The following is a 25,825-nucleotide window of genomic DNA, read 5'->3' on the forward strand; positions in this document are numbered from 1 at the left end:
TAGATCGCTTACATACATATCTGAGGATCTCAAGTAAAAATCAGTCAAATAATTATTCTCACCTCGAAAAAATCTCCCCGGAGTCTCTAGTTCCATCGTAGGAACAATGCAATAACATTTCTGCAAAAGCACTGTCTGTAGTGTTACCGAAACCCATGGTTGTTTTCCTTGTCCTCCATAAATCATACACAGACTCTCGAAGTCGAATAACTTTGCAGAGCCGGGCAGACCCGGCCTTCCTCTAGACCGCTTCTTCGGCGGCATCAACTTTTCAAATGACGTTTTTCACCGTCATACATGTAAGAATTAAAAACTATTTACCGATATGGATACTACGATAGTTTGTTGTTCGCACATGATTCAAGATGGAACTTTGAAAGCCCTAATTCGTAAGATGGAAGAAGATATCAAAGCGATTCCGCAACTACGAGGAAAATAGGGGTCATCCTCGGTGTAAAAACCTGACGAGGTTTTCTTTGTTTCATGAGGTATTGTTTTGCTGTACGCTATTGTTTATAATGTTTTGTTGTCTTTGTTTTACGTCACTCGTGAGCTTCACAGGTTTTTACACCGAGGATGAGCCGAAAATAGCGAAAAAAACTGTGAACGTCCTACTGTCAGAGCCAAGAGAAAAACCGACTTTGAACTTTTCCTTACAAACTTTCAGAAGTTCTGCGAGGAAAAAAGAAAATTCAACAGGAATGCATGCACCGTCGCTGGTTTCCTAACAAGTGAGTTGACTGAGGATTTCCACCTGTGGTACCTGGCGGAAGAGACTACAAGACAACCCTCATTAAGAGCTAATTCAATCTGAACAGCCTAATGAGCCAAAATCGCTTTAGAATGAAACTCAGCACTCTACGCAAACCGCGCTTTCTCGCTTCTGGTTTTCGCGCAACGCTCTTCCATTTTGCTCATTTGATAGAGGAGCACAAGGAGACTCTTAGTGCGAAGCAATCAGGTACTCCTAATGTGCCGCAAGTGTTGTGAAAGAAAAATTGCAACGGTTTTTCACTAAACTCACCATCAGCGTTTATTTTTTTCAGGTAATGTCGACCATACAAACATTCCGCCTTGAATAGAAAAAAAATACTTAGTTCAGACAGAGACTTATCGTAATTAATCATCTCCATCGTCCTCAAACAATCGACATAGTGTTATGCATTTGTGAGCACAACATCATTCTACTTCTTTTGTGCACTTTCCTCGCGCGGTCTTTATGGTTCCACGCAAAGATTTCTACCTTTTCCAGCTCTGTTAGAATTCCTATAGCCAAAAAATTGGCCTGAACTTTTCAACCTTGTTCTGGGTTGTAAGTCAGTGAGGAAGAGCGAGAAATAGCTAACAAGCCGTTCCCCCTAGGACCGAAGCCACCTGCTTGCCATTTCAGCGCACCTGCTTTTTATTTGAATATATCACCAAAGTTGAAATGGTAAATTGGCCACCGTTACGGTTATAAAAGCTGACGTTTCGAGCGTTAGCCCTTTTGCTTTTTATTGTTTCCACTAGCAGACAGCCTGACACAAGCTACAACTTTCAGCGCACTCATACTAAATTTCCTTCAGCTGAATAATTTCATTGTATAACTCAACTGAGGTTTTGAAAGCTCAACTTCTCTTAGAATGTTGGACTAGGGCATCGAACAAACATTTAACCGACTCTTGGAATGGATGTGATGGATTCGGTACTTGACTGCTGCAGTGGCAATTTTTTCTGAATTAACAACACTTATAAAATAAGTGACAAGTCCTATAGCAGTTACATATATTTCTGAATGCTAGACAAATTACACCCCACACATCACATTCAATTCGACCCACCCACCTCCTTAAAAATATTGTGTCCCTCGTGGGGTAAAGCTCAAAGCTAACAGAGCTTATGGAAACTTTGAACAAATCGCAGTGAATTGACGAGAAAAATTGAACTAAGCTGGATAGTCACACAAAGCCACGCAAAAGATGAGCGAATTACATTTTATTTCCAAAATTTGCTTTTCCTAAGAAAAATACCAAACCACTGGTTTAGTTAAAGTTAATAAGCGCTTATATCAGTTGTAAAGATATTGAAGAGAAACAATTAAACCCCTATCTGTTTACAACTACCTTGATGCCACACTGATCTACTCGCTTGCTTCAAGTGCTACGACGTGGTTTTTAATTGTTTTTGTCGCTGCTTTTTTAACACCTTAGAAAATTACAATCTTAAGTGTTCAAAGTCGTCATCAAACAACCGTTTTATTAAAAAATCTTGTCCATTGTTAGAGTCCTAATTCTCTGCTGCTTTATCATGACCCTGCCGTGCCTCTCTATCCCTAACGGGACTCATAACTCCAGTCTGTCTCTCCCTTACGGGACTCATATTTCCAGTCTCCTCTTAAGTCTAGGTTAGTTTTGCAAGACCCAAAAAATGACTCGACCTGTGGTTAGGTAGCTTCTCTGTCACAAAATAATATTGTACTAAGCTGATGAAAAACACAATTCGAAAAGGTTCTGAGAAACTCACAAGTTAACACAAAATCTTTCAAACATGCTCCCGAGAAGCCCTCTGGTAATTTGACACCAAAATCTTTGTTCACGAGAGGCTACTTATTTGATTTTCCAGCGGAATATTGGCAACCAGTTATTATATGATATGTATTACCTTGACCTTGAAGGCAGAAAGTAATAGTATCACTGACCTTAAAAAAATTGGCTGACAAAGGGGAAATTCGAAAAAGAAAACTGCGCGAAAGGCGGAAAAACTTTTAAAATGGCTGGGATGTACTTTCAAATAATCAAGGAGCAGAGTAGAAAGTCGCTAAACAAACTAGAGAACAAGCAGATTCAAATTTGCCGTTTCTGGTCAGTAGTGGCAATCACGATAAATTCGGTAGAACAAAAAAATAAAAAAACGACGCAAGCGGGTGCATTACCGTTGTTCTTAACAAATTTAGATGTCGTCTGTGATCTATAACAGAACAGACAAATCAAAAAATGAATTCATCTGTCTTGTACAATGAACAGAAAAGTTAAATGAGGAAAACTAGATTTTCTTATTTTAAGGTTAATAAACAGATCCTTTTAAATCTTATTTGAAGCCTGCACTGTCTTAATCCGAAAAAATCTCCCAAAGACTTTTAAAACTGCACAACAAAACAAAGAACACAAAATCTCCATCAATGACCAATCCCCGACCTCAAAATGTTCAGTTAATTGTACAATTTTCATTAGAGCTACTACAGTTCTTTCGTTACTGCTTATGCAGTAGTCGATAGCTTGTGCCACGGCAGTCTTTCACAATGGCACAAAAGGCGAATGGTCAACAAAAGAAAACAAGTAATTGTGCAAAAAGCGAGGAGACTAGCATTGCCAATAAGAAAAAGACTGCCAGCTACAAAAGGACAAAAGGTGACCACGCCTTATCGTCATCTTACTGATAACATTATTAATTACAGACAAATATTATATTCTTTCATCTTTTATTACCTGAAAGAAAAACAACGGAATATTACTGAGCCCTTTAAACCTAAGAGTAACAAGAATCCAAGTTCTCCCCACAGTATCCCCCTGAGTCAAACATTATGGTCATGAGAATAAAGGAAATGAGCGCAATTAAAAAGCTCTTGATTTTAAGACGAATTATCTTCAAAAGTACCTAAGGAATTATATAGAGAACAGTCCGGAGATGATGCTTACTGTTGTTAAGGTCTAAAGGGGTTGAGTTTTGTCTTACCATAAGTGTGATCACTAAGACAATAAACTGAAAGGGAGCTAACTAGTGGCCTCAGGCCAGTGCATTGGACTTCGGGTCGAGAAGCCCGGGTGCGAGACCTGGTCGGGTTAATGACGTGTTCTTAGGAAAAACACTTTACTCTCACGGTGCCCCCTATGGGCAGAGCCTCGCATGGGTCCTTGTGTCCCGTATGCACCAACCCTAGAGTGCCCCTCTAAAGGGCAGTGCCTCGCATGGGTCCTTGTGTCCCGTTTGCACAAACCCTAGAGTGCCCATCTAAAGGGCAGTGCCTCGCATGGGTCCTTGTGTCCCGTTTGCACCAACCCTAGAGTGCCCCTCTAAAGGGCAGTGCCTCGCATGGTCCTTGTGTCCCGTTTGCACAAACCCTATTGCATCTACGACTTCTATGAGTCATACCCAATAAAGCTGTTTTAAAAATAAATAAATAAATAAATACTAATGGCGGGATCAATTCGGATGAGATCACGGCATTGCTCTGTATGATATATCTAATGGTAGGCAAATCATGACTAAAATCTTGTTAGTTTACATACATACATACATACATACATACATACATACATACATACATACATACATACATACATACATACGATAGTTGACCACTCCCCATGGGGGCTTTTCAGGGCCAATTCCCACCCATCCCACCCCAAGGGAGGACATCCACAACACAGTATTCTCGTGTGTGGGAAATTAACGTCTCCTACCCCTAACCCTGCAGGAGACGGGGCCTACGGTTTATTCGTCCTTATCCGAGAAGACTAGAATATCTATCCATTTCTTGATTATAGAAAGGTAGCAAATTCTCCTCACTTATTTTAAGACCATGAGTATCGGTTCGGCCGGGGCTCGAACCCTCGACCTTCCGAACAACACAATCCGGCGCTCTAACCAATTGAGCTAACCGGGAGGAAGTAGTTATTCTATTCTCAAATTTGCTCCAGGTACAGAAATAGCTGTAGTGTCGTTCTCCATTTTACAGCTATGGACACTGTAAACGAAATCAATTAATTGTTTTTGTGTGTGTTATTTTTCTCTCGAGGGTTTGTGCATTCCAAACATGCCAGTTAAGAAAACGCTGACTTACCCATGTTTTATGTTCAGCCCGCCAACTCTCTTAATGAGGCCAGAAAACTGTTTGGAGTTGTGATGTGGGTAGAGCCTGTGCCATGTAATAATAAACATGGTAAAGACCACACTTGAAAAAACTGACAATACTTTACTGAGGTCGACTATTCAAACGCTCTCCCTTTCCCAGCAAACACACACACACACCCAAAGCATCTCTTGCTACTAAGCGCTTATTATCTTACCAGCTTCGTCTGCCGTCAGTGGGTGTCAAGTGAGTTTGAAAACACCTCAAACGAGGCAGTAATTTGCAGCGATCCGCAATCTTGCATTAAGGATGCCGTTAGAATTTGAGGGTCACTTACCAATTAACACTTCCCAATCCTTTTTCGCAGCAGTTACCTACAGGTCAAAGACACAAGTTGAGTTTCTTTTACTGAACCAAGAATTCGCAGTCCAGTAGTAGTCAGTTCATTTTGAGATTAAAAGTCAAAAATGGGGACAGGAGAGTCAAAATGTAACGAGTAAGAGCTCCGCATCGTTGCTCCCAGCAACAAAATAGTTGGGACACATCCTCTATTTTTATAGATTATAGACAAATTGCAACCCTCGTCCATCCCACCTGACCAACCATCCCAGCCCAAACAACATCTTTCAGTTATCTGAAGCTTCGGAGAGTCTTTTTACCTCACTGTTACGGCCTTAATTTGCCTTTAATTCAATTGAGCATGAGGACATCTGAGGCGACAATCTGCGGCAACAATCTGCGACGACGGAATCTCTCCAATGCGGCCGACATTCTTTATCAACATTTCTAAACGTTCCTGAGAGGCTACTCAAGACAATTTTTTGATGATAAACGAAGAGATAAATTGTTTGTTTGCTTTACTGTACTTAACAAAACGCACGCTCCTCTCTCAGCCAATCAAATGTAAACTGAAATTAAAACCATTCTCATTGGCTGTTTGTCCTTTGTTTTGATTGACAGTTGAGACCACTTTGATTTCAGCCCCCCTGTTTACAACATACAATCAAAATACGTTCTAGTTCTCAAAAACAATCATCAAAGTTGGCGAGACTTCTTTACCTCGTACGCCGTTCTTGTTTCTGAGAAACAAACACCACCAACAATAAAGATGATGAGGCGTGGGCCTGCCCGAGCTTCGGTGGAGCCCTGATAGAGAACATTAAAAAATTAGTTCAAGCTGCAACCTGAAGGTCCAGAACTGTCTTTGGAGTTGAAAAATTAAGTAATAAATGGTGTACCTTCTCTTTATGCCAGTGACCATAAAGACGGGCGCTGTCAACACAAATAATAATAAAATGGTTACAAAAAATACTGGATCAGTTCTCATCCAACACCATTTGATCATGAATCGTTTCAAAGTGGATCTGTCAAGCCAATGACATTAAAAAAATGAAAGGAACACAGCGCCTTCCTTTTCAAAATTCAAGATGCTAACCTCACAGCTTTACCTGAGGAAGGAAACGGAAAAAACGGTATGAGTTTGAGCGATATTGTTAACTAGACAGTTGGGGCCACTTGCTCATCTCGTACACAGACATATATTGTGACTACCGATTCTTCTGATTCAAGTACGATGCCTCATCTCAGGTATTTGTGGCTGGTCGACTGCTTCCATTGAATAAAAGAGCACATTATGATAAAAATCCACTTTAAAGTGCCCGCGCTATCCTGCTTGATTTCGCTCTTTTCAATAATGTTTGGTGTTTTCAGTGTGCAAAATGTAAGATAGTGTAGCCTCTGTGTAACGAAATCTTCCTAGACAGCGTGACTTAACGTAGTTAGAACTTTGTCTCACGTACCTAAGTTACTGCTCATTGCCCCTGATGCTGTACGTTGTGAGACGAACGGGTACGAAGTGCTGCTGAGCTTATCCTCGACAGCTTCCTTGAAAAGTAAAGTTAACAAAACATTGCATGGCTGACTCCTGATAAGGAAGGGACCCACCTTTTCACACCCGGTTGTGGAAAAGCATTTAAGAGTTGCCATGAGTTGGGGAACTACATGTAGTTGTTGAGTTTTGATCTAACAACGCATGAATATAGAAGTCTGTACAATCGCGCACCCTTATTGTTTTTTTTTTGTTTTTTTTCTGTGGAGTTTTGTAGGCTTTCTTTTTTTTTTTTTTTTTCCTTTTTTTAAGAAAAGTAATGCAGCTGGTTTGGCGGTAGCCTCCTAGCACGCTTTCTCGCGGGCCTCTAGAGAGCTAGCTCGCAGGCTAGTTTAGCAGCCCCATGCTTGAATATAGATTCTCAAGCAACAAAACTACCAGAGATTGGGTGAAATTCGCCACCCAGCGGTTACGTTCCTCGAGGCGAGCAGAAAGGTCACTATCTGTACCTCCATGATATCTTTGACGGCAGGAACCCAACGTGACAACTCGTACAAAGACTGCCGTTCCTTTCTTGCCGGCTTTGCTCCTTTCCTTGCCCCAGACTGAAGCAAGAATAATTTAAGAAAACATTATGTTAATCAAGAAAAAACATTGTTTCCGCGAATAAATATGGTAAAAATAGTTACTTGATCAAAACCGGGTGTAAAAATCCATATCAGCCAAAATGACCAATCACAACTACCGAAGGTTACTTAGTCTTGCATTCAGTTACGTCACAGAAAAACTAACCAATCAGTAGTTTCCAATCAAACATACAAAATTCGGACGAGGGCTCTTAAAGATGACATTAAACTTTGACGCCCTATGGCAACGACATGTTATTTGGATTATCACAGCTTAAAATCGCGAGCTCAAAGACGAAAATTTTAACCTACAATCAGAGCATAACAAGAGGTATACATACATCCTGTACGATGGGAACCCCAAGATACGCCATATTCTTTATTAAGGCACTGAAAACAACAGAAAAAAACTCAACTTTATCCAAATGCACAATGAATTGCGAGGTTAGTCACTGAATCGTTGGAAACGAAAATTAATCCATGAAAATTTACACTGATTCTCTTCAGATTTAATTCTGATTAACAATGTTCAGGAGAATATTTCCTCTTTCAGTGTTCATTGCAAGCAATATCCATAGATAAAAAACATGCTTAAATTTGCTGGGGTTAATTTTCGTATTTAGTCGGTTTTTTAGTCTTTTTCACGACGAAAAAAAATATTAAGCAATACAATTAAAACCAAATAATAGTGTTGACAAACCGGTAATCGGGCGGAATCTGCGCATGCTCACAGAGTTTTGCCAAGTTTTCTTCGCTAATTCCTGTTGAAAGAAGGGAATACAACTTAGGAAAAAACATTCGGTAGCTGAAAAAAACAACAACAACAACAACAACAACAAAATTCACCAACCTAAGCAATTAAAATACCTATTCAATAATTCCTACCCGCAAAATAGCGAAACTAATCAAGGCGGGAGGGAAATAAACATTTAAAGAACTTTTTAAATAGCAAATTTGACTGAACAAGGGAAATGAAATTTGCATTTACAAAGCACAAACATCATTTAAAAGCCACTCGTACCATTTTAAAGAATTCAATACTTACCATTTTTGAAAATAACATACAAAAGTATGATCCGAATTTTGTCAGATATGCTGTGAAGAAAATGACAAGGTTTTGTGACTAGTAGAAAGAACATTTTGAGAAGTCGCATCAACCGTATCAGATCGACACAAAAATATTCAAGTTCTAAGCGTTTCAATAACACAAGTTCAGTCTGACAGCAATGAAAGCAAAAAAAAAAAAAAGAAAAACCACAAGAAGTCTCTGCCGTTGAAAGTTTAGAAGCACAGCAATCAGATGATCAGTCAATCTAACGTAGGGCGACGTAACTACCCTTAAGCGCGAACGAATTGAGCTTAATTAAGGGCGACATAACTTGAGGAGACATTGCGACGGGGCGAATCATGCTGTTTAGGACAATTGGTAAATGTTCTCACAAGTAGTAAATACAACCAACTTGAACAGGCAAGATCTGCAAAAACCTTTTTAACAAATAAGGATAAATAAAAAATTTGATTCGTACTGGACATTCCCATCTAACAGCAGTGGCACAATGCTTTTCATTGGATCTTTGATTCCTTCGCCATCTTTGTCCACTCCTGTCGCAAGATCCTAGGGTGTAAACACATACCAAGCTCCTTGTGTGCGCCTTGAAAAATGATTGATGTACTGGGGGATAATGATTAGCCTCGGAAATTCTATAAGGTTTCTTTTACAGGAAAAAAAAATTGACCTTTATAACGTTTTTTCTTTTACTGGAAAAAAGTTTATGGAAAGTAAAGTTTTTGAGCGGTAAATTTCAGACTTTAACTTTTGGTATAGCAGCTCTGTCCTACAAACCCTTGTTCTGATCTGATTATATCAAACCCACCTGCTCTACGGCACAAATTTCCTTAAGGGCTGTCTGGTTATACTGTTTCATGCAGTCTTCAGCCAGGTGTAGATGAACAATGAACTGAAAACAATTTCCAGATTTCCATGTCAAAGTCATGTAAAATAAGGCAATTTCGGTTTTATCAACTGAGCTGATAATGTAAATTGGGCACCGTAGAGTTTCAAAGCTGACGTTTCGAGCGTTAGTCCTTCGGTAGAGCGAATCAACGAAGGGCTAATGCTCGAAACGTCAGCTTTGAAACTCTTTACGGTGGCTAATTTACATTATTAAAAACTGGATCATTGGATAATGCAATTCAAGACTTTTTATTGGCTTAACCATTATGGTATATGAGCCAATATACCATAATCTAATATCTGTACATTGTAACAGCCGGTTTTTTCTTATAAAATAAAGTCGAGAAGATTTGTCTAATATCTTGGTGGGTTTTTTTTTAAATAAAACAATTATTCCACTCGCGCTTGTTGGATAAGAGATGATTATAGCCAACTCGGCGCTACGCGCCTCGTTGGCTATCTATCATCTCATATCCAACGCGCGCGAGTGGAATAATTGTTAATTATCAACTCAATTGATAAGACCAAATTACCTTGATACTCCCTGACCGAAGCAGCACCACGGTTTATTTAGAAACTTACGCCCTTTATTAATAGGGAGCTTAAGCAGGAGGACTTTGAAGACGCCGCCGCCGTCAATGAGCAGTTGAGACTGGGACTAGGTCCATTGCGCATGACATACCCCCGACAGACGACGTCCTCCTTGCGGCGATGACGTGAGTTTTAGGTATTTGACGGCGTCGTGAAATGTGAGGGATTTATGAGATTTCATGGCTTTTGTAGTTTTTTTCAACTTTTCTATGTGGTTCACACGATTTCAATCCATGTTCAATTATATTTTTAGTTTAGTTTAAGAGCAGTTTGTGCCTTTTTGAGACAGTTTTTGGAAGATAGAAATGGCCACGGAGAAGGATGCAACGAGCACCAAACCTCCCCCCAAATCGTAAGTAAGCTTATTAGGAAATTATTTATCTGCGAAAGTTGAAATGACAGTGGAATCCTATAAGAACTTGAGCCAGTGTTGGAAGATCCCTTTTCCTCGCTCTAAATTCGGCTATGCATTCGTCATCGTTCATGTTATCCAAGTCAAAGCGATCGTACGAATCATAAGCAAAATCTGGATTTCGTGAGGAAAACGAGTCGTATAAGATTATAAAATCCTCATCACTAATAAGATCAGCATCGTAGTAGACAAGAAGGGTCTGACGAAACTCTTTAAAACTGGCCATAACCGGAGAAGAAACAAAAGTATATCAGGAACAGAGGATGGCCGTGTCCTGGCAAAACAGCATCCGTGCTTAACAAATTAACATTTGGCGGGAGAGCGACGACGTCAAACCCAAGCCGTCGGGAATCTGACGGCGGCGTCATCCCCGAAGTCTCTCCTGCTTAAGCTCCCTAATGTAAAGTAAACTGTACTTCTCCCTGACTTCAAGAAAATCAGCAAAATGGAAGATGTTTTCATGCCTCAATAGTATCGACTACGACCCACTCAATGTAACACCTTCAGAGTCAGGCTATCCGTCAGCCGATTGTTGGCTAACACGTAGCAACAAAGACCGAGGAGAACCTTACCTTCCTCTCAAAGCTATGCCACAAACTGATCTTAGCGACTCACAATGCCGCCGTTTTTCGCGCGCTCGCTCCTTCTCTCATTCCTACTGAGAGCTCGAAAAAGGCTAACTGCATATTGTGAGAAAAAAAAATGGAATTTCGTTTTCGAGGCTACCTCTACGTCAACGGCTCAAGGTACGAAGTTCATAAAGTTTTAATGCAGTTCAAACATGTGGGGAAAAACCCTTTTCTCAAACTATCCGATGCACATACCTTGCTGACTTCTTTTTGATACTGCGGCATTTTCTTCAGAATTACTTGCAGATCTTTCATTGTTGTCTGAAAAAAAAAAAAATGGTTTCTCTGATATGGGCTATGTTTTGGGAACCTTTCAAAATTAGATGTCAATTTGTGCAGTTCTGCTCAACTAATGGCCTCCATATCAAATAAAACACAAAGCAAAGACGCGCTGCGATGTAATCAACCAAATAGCAACCTCGTCATATTCTTCATACCCGGCTTTCAATCCCAAGATCTCATTAGTAATTCTCCTTATTGTCTACCCTAAAAATACTCATTATATAAGTAACATGACTGCCAAACAGTGTTGAAACATAGCTTTGCAAAAGCGCGCGTTCTGTTTGGCTAATACACTCGATCCACTTTCCCATCTACACGAAATGAAAGAGGTTTAAAAGTCTCAATGTTATATAAGAAATGGTTAGCGTGCAGCGTCTTGTAATGGTTCAAGTGGTACAATCCATATCAAATAAAATCTCACACGTTACCTTATTAGAAGTGGAAATTTTCTTGTCTGTCGCAAAATCTTTAATCTGCGTATTGACCTTCCTATAAAAAGTATAATAGAATACGTGAAACGGCAAACGTCAGCTTGTCCTTTCACGTTTCACGTAAAATAGCGTGAACCTTGCTGCTTTAACTTCGCGTGAGCTCACGTCATGGCGGATTTGAAGGCGCATTTGTATGACTTACAAGGGTATTATCCACTACTCTGTGAGAGAAAAAGTGAATAAAATCTTACGTACACGGCAAACGCGAAACAGGTTACTTTCACGAAGATTAAACGGCAAAGCGCCACTGGCAAACGTGAAAAAATGGCGGGAAAAATAAGGTCACGTGGTCATTCTTGCCGTTCACGTTTCACGTAAACGCGGTGCTAAATCTCTCTAATAGCTTTCAACAAGTGATAAAATGGTTAAAGTAATCACAATATCAAATACAGCTTATCTCAGATATACGAGTAAAAGCCTTCCCGTAAAATTATCAATTAGGTTAGAAAAATGTCTTTTACTCCATGCTAATCACGCATTCGTGCCATGAAAAAGCACGGAAAAATCGTATAGATTGACAAGAAAGCCGCCATTTTGTAAAGAGATTATCCAAAACGAAGCTATGACCGAACATTAGACAGAGAAGCCAAAAAGTTTAAAGTAGAATCTGTAAAATGCACAACTGTACCTCAAAACATCAGCAATGTGTTCATGACGATGCTTTGCCCACATTTCATCATTTTCTGTAAACAGAGAAATTACAACAGTACTATGATTTGCACAGTTTTAAAAACAACGGATACTTTTTATTGGTAATTCAAATGCACAATTCCCTTTACTTTCTGTTGATTATTGAGTAATCCATTTAACTTCACGAGAACACGACTATTTGTTGGTGTCAAATATACATATATGAATACATTTTTGCAGAGGACAAACTGCCCGCAATTGGGAGCAGAATTGTTATAAAAGTATATACTCGAGTGAGGTCCCTCCAACCTATGACTATTATTACTCCCTCCTAGATGAGACGCCAATCCATCACAAGATTACCCCCCCCCCCTGACAATTTGCCCCCACTCATTTATATTCCTTGGTTGACAGAAACACCATGAAAGTAATTTTTTTTCAAGGAAGAACAAACCACAATGACCTGGACAAGCCTCCAGGTGGGGCACTGTCCAGAAACACATTAATACCACACTCACCATCAAGAACAGTCTCCTTTTCTTCATTACCAGTTGATGAAATATATCTACCGCAACAAGATTACCAGTAAACAACAAGCATTGTGTAGTGTAATACCAACAATGAAATTAGTATAGGTAATCACATGATTTCAAGTGCAATTTGGAATAAATAAGTACGAGTAAATTTTTTCAAAGGCTAACAAAATTGCATGAGCCCGTAGGGCGAGTGCAATTTGTGGCCTTTGAAAAAAATTTACAAGTGCTTTTTTATTCCAAATTGCACGAAAAAATCATGTGATTATGTATTAATAATATACATGAAAAAATACGAGGTAGCTTCTCATAACTACGCAGAAGAAAAGCGCGCACATCACGTGCAAAAATGATTTATTCAAACCCTGCAAGTGACATTGACCTTGACATTGACCTTGACATTGACCAATCATTCTGACCAATCAGAATGTTCGGTTTGTTTCTTTCTTTGCACTGAATTAACCCTCTTCAGCACTGAATTAACTCTCTTCTGCATTGAATTAACTGAAAACTGCATTCATCTTAACCAACCAGAACTGAGAAATTTTTTCATGTATATTATTAGCAGAGTAACAGTTTCCCTTTACAACCATAAAGCAAATTTATACACTGCACACCAGTAAAATATTGAAGGAACTGAATGGATATAGGTAATTTAACAACTATGATATCGATTGATAATCACAATGAAACTTCTTAAACTCCACAAGATGAAGTAACAAAACTCACTTGTAAACATCATTAACAATGGGAAGAAGATCATAAGTCATCGCCTGGAGAAGTAGGAAAAATAATTGACTTGACATTGCCACTTTGCAAGGCTCTTAGGTAGAAAACTGAGCTTGAATTAGAAAAATAACAAAACCAGGATACAGAACAGAATGGATTGACTTTTGAGCTGCAACCCATACTAGTATTCCTTAAACTGACCTAGAATATTCAATATCATTTTAGGTCTATACAGTTATCAGATTTTTTTTGGGAAGAGAGCCCATAGAACTGTTAAAGTATGCGTCCAAAGTTAACATTTAATAATTTTATAGAAAGGTGTGTAGTAGACACAAATCTTATGTGCAATAAACATGCATTGCTTTTATACAAAACTTAGAACACAAAAGCCAGCCATGGCCTCACTAAGAGAGTCAGCAGGCTGACCATGAAACATAGGTAAGTCAGCTTTTTCATAACTGACATGGTTAATACAAAACTTAGAACAAAAGAGCCAGCCATGGATATTCCCTGAAGAATGCACTTTGTACCTTTGAATTATTACAAACCTGAAATGTGAGTTCATGTAAGAGGGGCGAGACGGGGTCAAATCCTCTGAAAAAAAATATTACATGATAGTGTAGCATCAAGATGGAAATTCCGACAAATTTTCAATATACCAGGTAAGATCTTTTGAATTGGCCACCATAGAAAAATGCAGGTCAGTTTTATGACACAACCTGTAAAAACATGTAAAAGTAGCCAACAAACCAAGCTGAGAAATACATTATTTAACTTTCCCTCAGGAAAACATCATTCAGAGATGGATGAAAAGTGAAATCAATATTAATATAATAACTAAATACCTGTCTAGCAATATCAGTTGAGATCGATGCTTATGTGGACCCTGCAATGTGCAAAATAAATTGCATGTGAGCAATAAACCCTGAAGGAAATTCCAATTAAGGTGCCATGTGATACCCTTCTGGCCATTGTTAAATCATTATTTTCCTGTGAGGAATTGAGAAGGCCAGCACTAGGTATATGGTGGGTACCAAAAAAAAATTTTGTGGCTAAATCTGCCTCAAAACTCTCCATGTTGATGCCATAAGAAAATAAGTGGAATGGACAGTGTGGTAAACTGTCTAATAATACATAACATGTCCTTAACCAATTTCTTACCGATTGCTATAATCTTTATTTCTGGTGACCATTATTTTTGTGAAGTAAGGTCACTAAATTGAACCTAAAACCCTGCACAAACGTACACATAATTACATAAATTTGACCAACTTTAGGCAAATCTAGGAGTTCAAACTGGAAGAGTTTTACATACCTCTCCCATACCAGCTGGATCATCAGCTTTGTAGGCATGTAGTTTAGTCTGTACAGCGTTGGCCAGCTCAGCAAGATGGAGACCATCCCTATTCAAAAACATTATGTGTTACACAGCTGCCTCATGTAAGGAAAGATGAGTACCTGAAGTAAACAGGGGCTTTCACTGTGTCTTGCCAGCTCCCAGAAAGAATAACACACATGGCTGTCAAATTTCCCCAATCCAGGCATAAGCCACCATTATGGGAACCCACTAACACTGATAGCGACAATAAGAGGAGAGACTAAAGTGGCCAAAAATGACCATTACAAAACAGCTCAGGACTACAGAAAATTAATTGCCAAAATGGCTGTCTGAGAATTTAAAGATCTAGCTGTGAACCTGCTCTTGCATGATTGACAGCTGACTAGAAAAACCTGCCAAGAGTTAACAATCAGCTTTGTTAATTGCATTGAAATGAATAAAAGGATGACCCTAAATACTGGGGAGGGCAAAATCACAGGATTTCTGCGCCAAATAAGTATAAACAGGTAACTTGGACCAAAAGTTTCACAGAGGTTAGTCATGTAAATAAAGTTACTGTGCTTACTTTCTGTATCTTACAGATGGATATTCACCCAGTGTAGCACAAAGAGTTGCAATCTGTTCTGCTATTTTCTGCGAAAAGAGAATAATGTCAGAAAAACTTCAGGTGATTTTTCTTTCTTTTTGTTCTATATGCTCATTATCGGTACACCATAACATACCCTATAAAAATAAGTTGGAACCAAAGTATTGATGAAATGTTCATTGTCTGTTTTTAACCCTTGTAACCAAAGTTTACATAATCAGAACTTATTGAAAGCAAAGATAGGTCGATAGCTCGAAATTCTGAATACATAATTTAGATGATGGAAGTGTCACATTGGTAAAGGGTTAGAAACAGCACCAAACAACCTTGTACCTCAGAACATGATTCCAGTGCACTCACAGTTGATAAAGTTTTAAGCTGAATGCTCCTGGAATCACTCTGAAGTAAACAAAACAACAGCTAACGCAAATGCCAGATATAACACTCAAATAGACTTTCTTACAACAATAAATTTATATTTTCTGGCGGCCTTTATCATTAGGGAAGTTCATTCCTGTTGCTAGGTCTTCCAAAAGCTATTTAATTATATGTTTGTATGTACTTATATTTATTTGCTGTAAATTGATTAAAGTCAAAGTTTTTTTTTTTTTACATCTAGGTATAGTTATTTAAAAGTTTGATGAGACCTCACTTTAATAAAGTATCATCTCCCCGAGAGCTTACTTTAAAATGAAAAGCATAAACCAGGTCTTTTAACTAGAATGAGCTCCACACAAAATAAGATAAAACAATTTTTGAACCTATAAAACAATTCCCCTTCTATTACTTTCAAACTTTTAACAACAGATAGTCGCCAAAATATAGTGAATAAAGGCTGATAGTTTCTAAAGAAACTGTTTGGGGTTGTGTCGGTGGGGGTAATGAAATAATATGACTATATTAACAAAGTTGAAATGGTAAATTGGCCACCGTTACAATTATAAAAGCTGACGTTTTGAGCGTTAGCCCTTCGTCGGTTAGCGTTAGCCCATTTCAACTTTGTTGATATATTCTCAAAATATAGTATTTAATCATAAATATTTGTAAGTTCTGTTAAACTGATTTTCAAACAATGTTTGTCAAATGTCCTGGTGTAATAAAAAGGTAGGTAAAGTCTGTTTACGAGCCTAGTGGCCCATCAGGCCGGTGCTTAACTCCGGTTTCTGTTGCATGAAGCGACTAAGAGTATTTGTACTCCCCCCTGGATGGGATGCTAGTCCATGGCAGGGTTACTCCCCAGCATTAAATTTGCCGGTACCCATTTATACACCTGGGTGAAGAGAGGTACTGTGAGAGTAAAGTGTCTTGCCTAAGAACACAACACAATGTCCCCGACCGGGGCTCGAACCCAGACCACTTGATCCGGAATCGAGCACACCACCCATGAGGCCACCACGCCTCCACGGGTGTAACAAAAAGCATTGCTCTTTTTTCCTCTTTCCTTATCATTACAAACAGTGAAAAGCAATATCCTTGCATGAGCTGATTAACTACAGTTTTGAATTAAGAACTCACAACATTAATTTTGTTTTGAAAAACATACCTATGAAATATTACAAAAATCAGTGAATCACAAAATGGGTTCAAATATTGTATTGCAACCATTCCAACTTTAACCAGCTTTTTGCCTTTTAATTCCACTGTTATCAATTGAAAGTTATTTTCAGCTCTCTCTGACTCTTCCAAGCAAAACTTCCCTAATTCATTCCATGCTAATGAATCGGATAGAATTAAAGGGAAAACCTGGCAGAGTAAGATGTCTCAAGATGTTTCTTACTTTAATTAATACAGATGAAAACCCTACACATAGCCTCACTTGATTTTGATTCCACTTTAAGAATATGTGACATGTCGGAGGAATTTAACAAATTCGGGAGTGTTGCTGCAAAACAACAATTTTGCACCCATTCAACATTCCAGTCATTTTTGTAATATTATAATCCAAATTAAAACAGTCAGGTACCTCAGAATATTGGAATCGTTGGGACTGGTCTGATGGTTCAGGCCCATAAAAACTGTGAAATGCTTTTGGAGTGTCCAGAGAGTAAACCTAACCAACAAAAAAATTGTTCATAAAACTGTAACATTAATAAATAAAATAACTTAAACAATGAATTTCAAAGGTTAGGATCTTGATTGCTTTATAAACATTATTTTGCCCCCTGAGGGAAGACTTGTTGTAGTTGCATGGACCTGATGCTGTTCATGTTAGGTTGTGTTTTTAAAAGTTGCTGTCCTTTAAGGTTTCTATGTTCAATAATACAAACACTGTACAAAATTGTTCTTCTTTGCTCACTTGTGTTTAGTTTGTTGAAACAAAAGGTTCATGTCAAACCACAAATTATGCTGTTTTTCCATTTACCTATCTTTGATTGAAGATTCTAATGGTGAGGTTGGAACATTCTTCAATATCATCCGTAGAATTCAGTTTATTCTTTGATGGTTGCAGACAACAAGTAAACTTGCTGAATTAACAGCTTGAAATGTGAATAGATTGACTGTTCAATAGATATCTTTTGGAGGCTACAAAGCACAGTCAAAGATGGTGAAATTAAGCAAAAATTTATTACTAGAGCAAAATACCTGAGACTCAAATGGTAGAAATGCAATGTTTATTTCTTTCAGGGTCTTTACATCTAAGGAAGAGGACAAAATAAATTAAATTTAATCGTCTGTGATAAAAACACCTCCAGCTGATTTGAATCATTGTTCCATTCATGTGAAAAATAGAGAAATGAGAGAAGTAAAAAAATTAAAAAATTGAAAAATTGAGAAAAGAAATTTTAATTTAGTAATGGCACTTTTAAAAGGTGGCCCTTCTACATTGTTTTCTGGGTCAAAATGGGAATTTGGAGAGTTTTTTTTTTTTTGTGGAGACAGGAAAACTAAACAGCCAGGAACAATCCTTGAAGCAAGGAGGAGAGCCCACGACAATATTAAGCCACATATGGTGCCGTCCATGCTCCCCAGAACCTAGCAGCAGCTTGGATTACTGACATGACTCACACAAAGACAGTAAGCAAAAGCTTGCACAACGAATACTAGATGCTGTATACAGTGATCAATACTATAATAACATGGGAAAAGACTTTAAATGTGGACAGAATTACAAACAGGAAAAGGTCCAGTACATGTGCATATTTCACCATCCTGGTTACCTTATACTTGGTTCAGAAATACTGTACACTATAAAACAAATGAAAAGCTGTACTTACATTTAGATATCTTTGTAATTTCACTGATTAAGGAGTCTGGACAAACTGGTGTAGGATAAAAAGTATTCATTTAGCACTGATACCCAACATCTACAAATATTAAAACAAATTACTTTGTACCTTCTGTAAAGAAGACATGAGCACCCTTATATCTGTGATTTCCTTCGGTGAAGTCTTCAACCAAGGCTTTAACTGACTGTGTGTATTTGAAAACAGATTTGTTGTAATTAGTGATTCCATTCAATCTAGCACAGTGGCTACAATGCCTCTACAGTGGTACTGCACTTTAATGATTGGTTACTCTCTGATTGGGAGTCATGGTAAAATACAAACAATAGCCACCAATTGATGTGTAAATTTGCTGGGATATTTGTCCATGGATACCTGTTCTTGAGATGCAAACAGTTTTCTAAGAGTAAAGCTTGAGGAAAACTGTGAGCTTCAAGAAATGGATAATGTCCACGGACAAATATAAAAGCATATTTCGCACCAAGTGGAGGTTATTGTGTCTGCTATATACTTTTCTAAGGGGAAAGCTTGATGAAAACTGTGAGCTTCAAGAAACAGGTAATGTCAGTCCATGGACAAATATAAAAACATATTTCGCTCCAAGTGGAGGTTATTGTGTTTGCTATACTTAAAATATTTTTGCAACATGTGGGAAAAAATATTTACAAAGAGCTTAATGTTTACTGTGTGGGAAGTTTACCTTGCAGTGTTCTCTTGTATGACTGAATAAACAAACAATTGTCCCTTCTCCTGTAACCATAGCTAAATGCTCTCTCATGTTGAATTAAATTTTTAAATGAATGCCTTTATCGAGGCAGATGTTACGTTTGAAAATAGAGGAATATGACTATGATTATATCCTTGGATATTCCCCACTTTTAGCTGCAGCATAGTTAATCACATGATGTGTGTAGACCAATCATGCATGAGCACAAATATTCATTGGATTAAAGCAGTGGTAATTTGACAATAGGAAATTGTTGCAGTCATAAAATGGACCATATATAACAATCTAAAGTCATGGTATCAGCTTTGGCAAGCAGGGAAGGCCTCAACATGCCAAACTGCTGTTCATGGAACCCCCTTGATAGCTTCTCTTTTAACTTCTTTTCTTTGGTAGTAAAGATGAAGCCCCACTACCGGAGACACCATTAGGTGTATTCTTTGGCTGTAACATAATATTTCTACAACACCTATATCATCATCATCATCATTCTATTATTATTATTATTATTATTATTATTAATATTATTGTAGCTGCCGAGGGAGCCATTGACATTGTTTAATGATTTTTAGCAGCCTTGTATATGGGGTTCTAGATTTGCCATTCACCTTTCTCTTTTCTGTATAGTTTTAGATATGCTTTTACTTATCAGATTATTAGACTTTGAATCTGTTCAGATTTGACTCCCTTATTTATAGTTTTCCAGACACTTTGACTTTAGAAAAAAAGGAGTAGATGTGAGCCGAAAGTGAGTTATTTTGGAAGGGTTTTTATGCTGTTAACATTTTGTATTGTAGAGGATTTTATGGAAATTATTGTTAAATAAAGATCATATCATGCTTTGAATTAAAAAAAAGAGTAATATTATTAGTATTATTATTAGTATTATCAAATCCAATAATAATACTATTAATAGCTGGGCTGTTAATAGGTTTAAAAACATTGGGCTAGTAATAAATAGCACAAGGCCAGATTATTGTGGATGTTATGTTATTTCCTTAGATTACAACCCAAGATTGAGAATTATTGACATGGTAGATGTCCCAGGTCTCCTGCAAAGTTTGCAAGAACATTCAAATACATTCTGACAGTGGAATTGAGTGACACATTATTGGTACTGTTATTGGCATACCATGCAAGCCATACCACTAAAAAACTGGAAAACTACTTCTGTACAAATTTCTTTAATCATTATGGTATTTCAATAACTGATTTTTCATCTAAACTTAAAGTGCCTGTAACCCCCAAAAATGTTTTGGCCATATTAAATCTCTCTATTACACTGAGCAAAATGGCACAAACATTTTTGTGTTTGGATAAAACCACGATTTTTTATGATTTTTCAAAGTCAAGTTTAGTTTCGAACGACCGAGTGGAACACATGGCTGAGTATTTTGTATGTTTCCAATGTGCATGCTTCAATTGCACAAAGTCAACCCACTTCTTTCTTCTCTTTTTTTTCTCTGGGTCATCTGCCCCATAAAGAGGTATCGGATGAAGTGCTATTCTTTTTTCTTTGTTGGGAGTGTTGCTACAGCCGAAAACAATGCACTTATCAGGCATATCCGTCAAGATACTTCATCCAGTCCTTGAAGTAAACTCATTGGAAAGCCTAGAATGACATCACAAACTGTGCTCGACCCAGACCCATCTTGGTAATTCCATGCCTAGATCATGTTTTGAAAAAATGCGATTTTCCACGACTTTGAAAATTCAGAAAAAATCGGGGTTTTAACTAAACACACAAATTTTTGCAGCATTTTGCTCAGTGCAAAGTGTGGTTCCAGAAAATATCTATACCCCCCCCATGGAAGATCATCGGAAATTCTGAGGGGGGGGTTCAAGGGCAGTAATTTCTGAGGGGTAGGGGGGTTTTGTGGGACACTACTTTTCCAAAGGGTGACGAACCATGTACAAAACATTGAAAACAACATACGATCGATCTGAAGTGCAAGAACATACTCACGTACATTGTTTTGAAACAAAAGTCAGTTTTCCTGGCTATTGAGATAAAGTTAACATTATAAGCTTTAATGTTTGTGTTTTTCTTTGAGTTAGCTAGCGCTACAACCTCCCAAAGCTAGAAACGGGGTCAAATATTATCATTATTACATACATACATTGGTTAATTGACCACTCCCAATAGGGGCTTTTCAGGGCCAATACCCACCCATCCCACCCAGGGGAGGACATCCACCACACAGTAATCTCGTCCGTGGGAAATTAACATCTCCTACCCCTAACCCTGCAGGAGACGGGGCCTACGGTTTATTCGTCCTTATCCAAGAAGACTAAAATATCTATCCATTTCTTGATTATAGAAAGGTAGCGAATTCTCCTCACTTATTTTAAGACCATGAGTATTGGTCCGATCATTATTATCCACGGTTGTTGGAGTACTTTCATTCCCATTTCTTGCTCGACCTTCAGAAGGCCCGGCTACCTAGCTACTCTAGTAAATTGTGATGATGTTCACGAAACCTAGTTAACATGTGTGTGCTAGTGAAGTTTTCGGTCTTTAAATAAGAATCAATCTGAAGAAAGTGACAAAATGTGTAGACAAAGGAACCTTGTTAGTTTCTGTTTTATTTACTACCGTTTGCAAAGTTGTTTAAGCGAGTGAAACGTTCTCATCGGAATTAGCACGAAAACGTACGTGGAACAGTCAACGCTTTAAATCAGTTTAAATTTTGCAACCCAGATGTTTAAGCTTATAATCTTACATAAAAACAACACGGATATGATTTGCCAAAATGATGGCGATGAAGCTAAAAGTATAAGCTTAACAAAGCGCTATATTTTTATTAAAGTTAACCTTCATGTTTTCAGTATTGTAATAAAATTCTACTGTATTTACGTGTATTCACTTTCTCTTTTGATAAGTACAAAAACCACTTAGAATTTTCGAAGGTGGTAAGAAGTCCCCGATTAAAATTCTGGAAATTCCTGGGGGGAGGGGGGGTCATCAAAGACCCCCTGGAATGGAAAATCCTGGGGGGTGGGGGTGCAAATTAAAAAGTCTTCTGTGGGGGGTATGGATATTTTCTGGAACCACACAATAGAGAGATTTAATATGGTCAAACAATTTTTTGGGGGTTATAAGCACTTTAAAGTAAATCAGGTAAAGTCAACTGGCTGAAAGTGGCACACTGGCTGGTGGTTTTAGCCTGCTACCAGCTCTGATCAACAGTTCTGTAATAGTTTATAGATAACCCACCGCTTCCTCAGGTGTCAAAATGTATATAGCCTCAAAGGTTGGTAGTGGTTGGCGGACTTTGGAAATATCTTCAACAACTGAAAAAATTCATCAGGCAGTAAATATTAATACCATCCATGGCAGATGTGATTCTTCAACATAAACACCTCAATTTGATTAAAATTGTCCTTATCTCATATGGATATAGCTGATCTACACCTCATGTTACCTTTTGTGTTTTACTAATCAATTGCTCGAATGGCAAGAATTGGATCAGAGAAAAGAGAGAGGTTTACCATAAATCAAACTCTTATTTCTTCAAAAGGGTAACAGATAAAACGTTTTGTCCATTTAACATTCATAAGTCACAGGCCAATATGGAATTCATGAACAGGAGGGGTTCTTTGACAATGATATACAAGAACAAATCTTACAACTATGCATAATTTGTTTCCCAACATGTATAAAACTTTCATATTTGCTATTTAAGAAAAAAATGAAATAAATCAAATCTAGCCAGTTTTTCACAGATTTTTTCAGATCATAAGAAGGTGTCAATTTTACGAAGATTAATGTCGATCAATATCTAAAGACAACATCAAACGATCGATTTTTTCGTACATAAACAATATTATCGTCACCATCATATGAATTTCTGCTAACAAGTTTGCACGTTAACTGTTGGGTAATTCATTTCGTATCTCCTTGGATTCCTGTCTAATTATGATGGGGGATTATTAACATGATAATCTTACTATAAGCATAGCACTACAGGTCGAATTTCCAGTGGTAAAGATAAATAAATAAAAAAAACTCACTTGTTATGCCTTCCTCAACGATGTCGTGCATTTTGCAGCATGATGAAATTATCCTGGAACTTAGACGATCCACCACAAGAACCTATTATTTTGACCAATTCAGATTGAATATATTTCCAGGATTTAGTCGTGCTTCGGTGAACCATCAAGCTAATGTTTACATCACTCAGCTGACAAGAGAATTTTAGATTTCCGTATGCTCACCTTCCATTCGTTGTCCGTTTTGACTTCGCGAATCACATCTTGCATGAGACCTTCGTGACAGAAAAAAAGGACAGAATTCATGAACGCCTGAGGGAAAAGAAATAGTGAGGGGAAACATTCAAACTCACGCTGTCCAACAACAGCCTTTAAAGACATGATAGCTTCGATCACTTTCTATCCACAAAAAAAGATGGCGACTTCCTTAGCGACCTGGCCAGATGGGAGGTGCCCACTCCTATTCGCGCGCGGCGTACGCTAAAGGCGCGTAAAGTTACGTGACCAACCGTAACAAATGGTTATGAAACGCAGGTTACGAGGAGCAAAAATGAAAAACACGACCACTTGGAAAAATCTGGGGTTTCTTTAGTGTGCAAAAAGAAAGGTTATCATGACGTTTACGGCAAAGGTGACCACGTGACCAATTTTTCCAGCCATTTGGTTGTCGTCTGCTAGCTCGTTTGCTATTTGCCCTCTGCCGTTTTTAAGCGGAAAGGAAAAACGTGAGTGGAAAGTCCATTCTTTCATGCCGGTTGTAAAGCATTAGCAATCGTGTTCTTCGAGGTGAAGCCTCTCCACTGCTTTTTTGAGGTAAAACAACTGTATTGTATTGACTTTATTTAGAAAATATCGGGAAAAGTTAAAAAAAACTTAGGTGCCGCTAGCTCTAGCCTCGTGCTGTTTTTTGTTTTTAAACTGCGTGGCCATTTTGTGCCGCAACAAACCGCAATAGTAACTATTAGAGAAGGAGAATTTGAAAAAGTTCCAGAGAAAATTTCGAACGATTATGACATTCTTTTAAGTAGAAGAATATCATGGGCAAAATCTTGTTTCCGAAGGCAAAGTTTTTTTACTTCTATTTGCTGAAAAAAAACGGCATAATAGGGGTGGAACTGGATACCCATTGAAGTGGGTTACGTGATAAGTCCTAATGAATGAATTTGTCGAAATTTGTCAAAATTTGTAATTGTCGAAATTCTCGAGCGAACAAAGCGAGTCAGGTCAAATTTCGTCAGAGGATTATTGATCAGCCTCAGTATTTTCGGTATGGCAATGAAAATTAAACTCAGTCCCTAGCTATATCGCGGACTCCGTTTCTGTAAATACCTTAGTTATAATCAGAAAATCACACAGTTGCTTTTTACAGGCGTTGAAATGTATGTACAACTTTCCGCAGCTAGCCGAGGTTTAATTTAATAGTATTGGTTAATGGATTCCTTACCTTACCGATGACACTAGAGATGTAAAATAAACAACGCGCACTTTCTAATGCATTTTCCTTCCGTATTTATGTATCAAAATTCTCTGCAAAAGACGTGGGGAATGGCATTTCCGAGACTCTTAAGTCTAAAGTTTTCTAGAGGGGCCCTGCCCCCAGACGATCCTAGTTTAAAGAGCCTTGGCCGCTCGATATTTTCTACTCGTCCGTACACCTTATCTCAAGCGACGCTTCTGGTTTTAAAGATTTCAACTTTATGAAGAAATCTGAATCATTAATCAACTGAACAATAAATATGCGTTATTAACCAAGCGTGAGGTCAAGATGGCTGGATATTGGCCGAGTTCTTTTTTTTGGCTTTTCGTGAACCGAGACGAAGTTGAGGTCCAGAAAAATGCGAAAAAAGAACTAGGCTAATATCTAGCCATCTCGACCGAACAAGCTTGGTTAATAAAGGATTTATTATACTGCTAAAATATTTCGCTTTATTAAGAATTAAGAGTGACTTGTTTACTTCGAGAACCGGGAAAGAAAGCCAATTGTGTTCGTAGTGCAACAACTTACAAGAGTCGTTTCTGTTTCCTTTTTGTTTTACTATCTTCTGCCATTTTTTGCGTTTCCATCTTTGAAATTGTCCAAGAATTACGAACTTAGTTCGAAATCAATTTTTCATGCGCGGGATCAATGCGGGCAATCCCGAGCGGGCAAGATGGGCCCCGGGAGGATTCGCTTCATCTTGCCCACGGGCGCCGCGAGCGATGTCATGATATTCAATAATGCTCTACCAGCGCTATAGGGAAGCCTCTAAGTTTGTCTGCACGGCTTTTCCTAAAACCCAGGTTTCTGATCTTTTTTTACAACCTGAAGAGAGAATAAGACAATGAAGGGCGGGAGTCGGGAGGCAGACGGACAAAAAAGTACGGAAGACGGTAGAACGCGGTGCGGGATCGGCAAGTGGGAGGCTGTAACCCCCTCCCCCCTGCTC

General features: G+C 38.2%; 1 protein-coding gene across 2 annotated transcripts; it reads right to left on the bottom strand.

Moving 5' to 3' along the window:
• Positions 1 to 1,959: 1,959 nt before the first annotated feature.
• LOC111330034 (syntaxin-binding protein 1) lies at positions 1,960 to 23,848 on the bottom strand. 2 transcript variants are annotated; one of them, XM_088757364.1, is made up of 31 exons: positions 23,753 to 23,848; positions 23,625 to 23,674; positions 23,421 to 23,502; positions 22,624 to 22,700; positions 18,794 to 18,869; positions 18,674 to 18,718; positions 18,042 to 18,094; positions 17,422 to 17,508; positions 15,792 to 15,857; positions 15,438 to 15,505; positions 14,849 to 14,936; positions 14,379 to 14,419; positions 14,082 to 14,127; positions 13,534 to 13,577; positions 12,790 to 12,836; positions 12,270 to 12,324; positions 11,579 to 11,639; positions 11,064 to 11,129; positions 9,157 to 9,240; positions 8,809 to 8,897; positions 8,328 to 8,377; positions 7,983 to 8,043; positions 7,624 to 7,672; positions 7,166 to 7,261; positions 6,628 to 6,712; positions 6,264 to 6,276; positions 6,067 to 6,100; positions 5,888 to 5,974; positions 5,166 to 5,202; positions 4,820 to 4,894; positions 1,960 to 3,464 (listed from the first exon to the last, which is right to left on the bottom strand). In XM_088757364.1, exons 1-30 carry the CDS (start codon positions 23,778 to 23,780, stop codon positions 4,833 to 4,835), a joined length of 1,827 nt encoding a protein of 608 aa, XP_088613490.1. In that variant the 5' UTR covers positions 23,781 to 23,848; the 3' UTR covers positions 1,960 to 3,464; positions 4,820 to 4,832. The 2 variants fall into 2 exon arrangements, with proteins under 2 accessions (XP_088613490.1, XP_022790557.2); XM_022934822.2 differs by lacking the exon at positions 15,792 to 15,857.
• Positions 23,849 to 25,825: the final 1,977 nt, after the last annotated feature.

The sequence above is a fragment of the Stylophora pistillata genome, chromosome 4 (genome assembly GCF_964205215.1).
Source record: "Stylophora pistillata chromosome 4, jaStyPist1.2, whole genome shotgun sequence".
Taxonomy (NCBI): Eukaryota; Metazoa; Cnidaria; class Anthozoa; order Scleractinia; family Pocilloporidae; genus Stylophora; species Stylophora pistillata.

Bases quoted from the DNA above. Each gene is read 5' to 3' on its own strand.
- LOC111330034 (XM_088757364.1), bottom strand. From the start codon at position 23,780: ATGTCTTTAAAGGCTGTTGTTGGACAGC. The intron at 23,503-23,624 runs GTGAGCATACGG...TCAAAATAATAG, and splicing joins AAACGGACAACGAATGGAAG to GTTCTTGTGGTGGATCGTCT. The intron at 13,578-14,081 runs GTTTGTAATAAT...CTACTTCTCCAG, and splicing joins TACATGAACTCACATTTCAG to GCGATGACTTATGATCTTCT.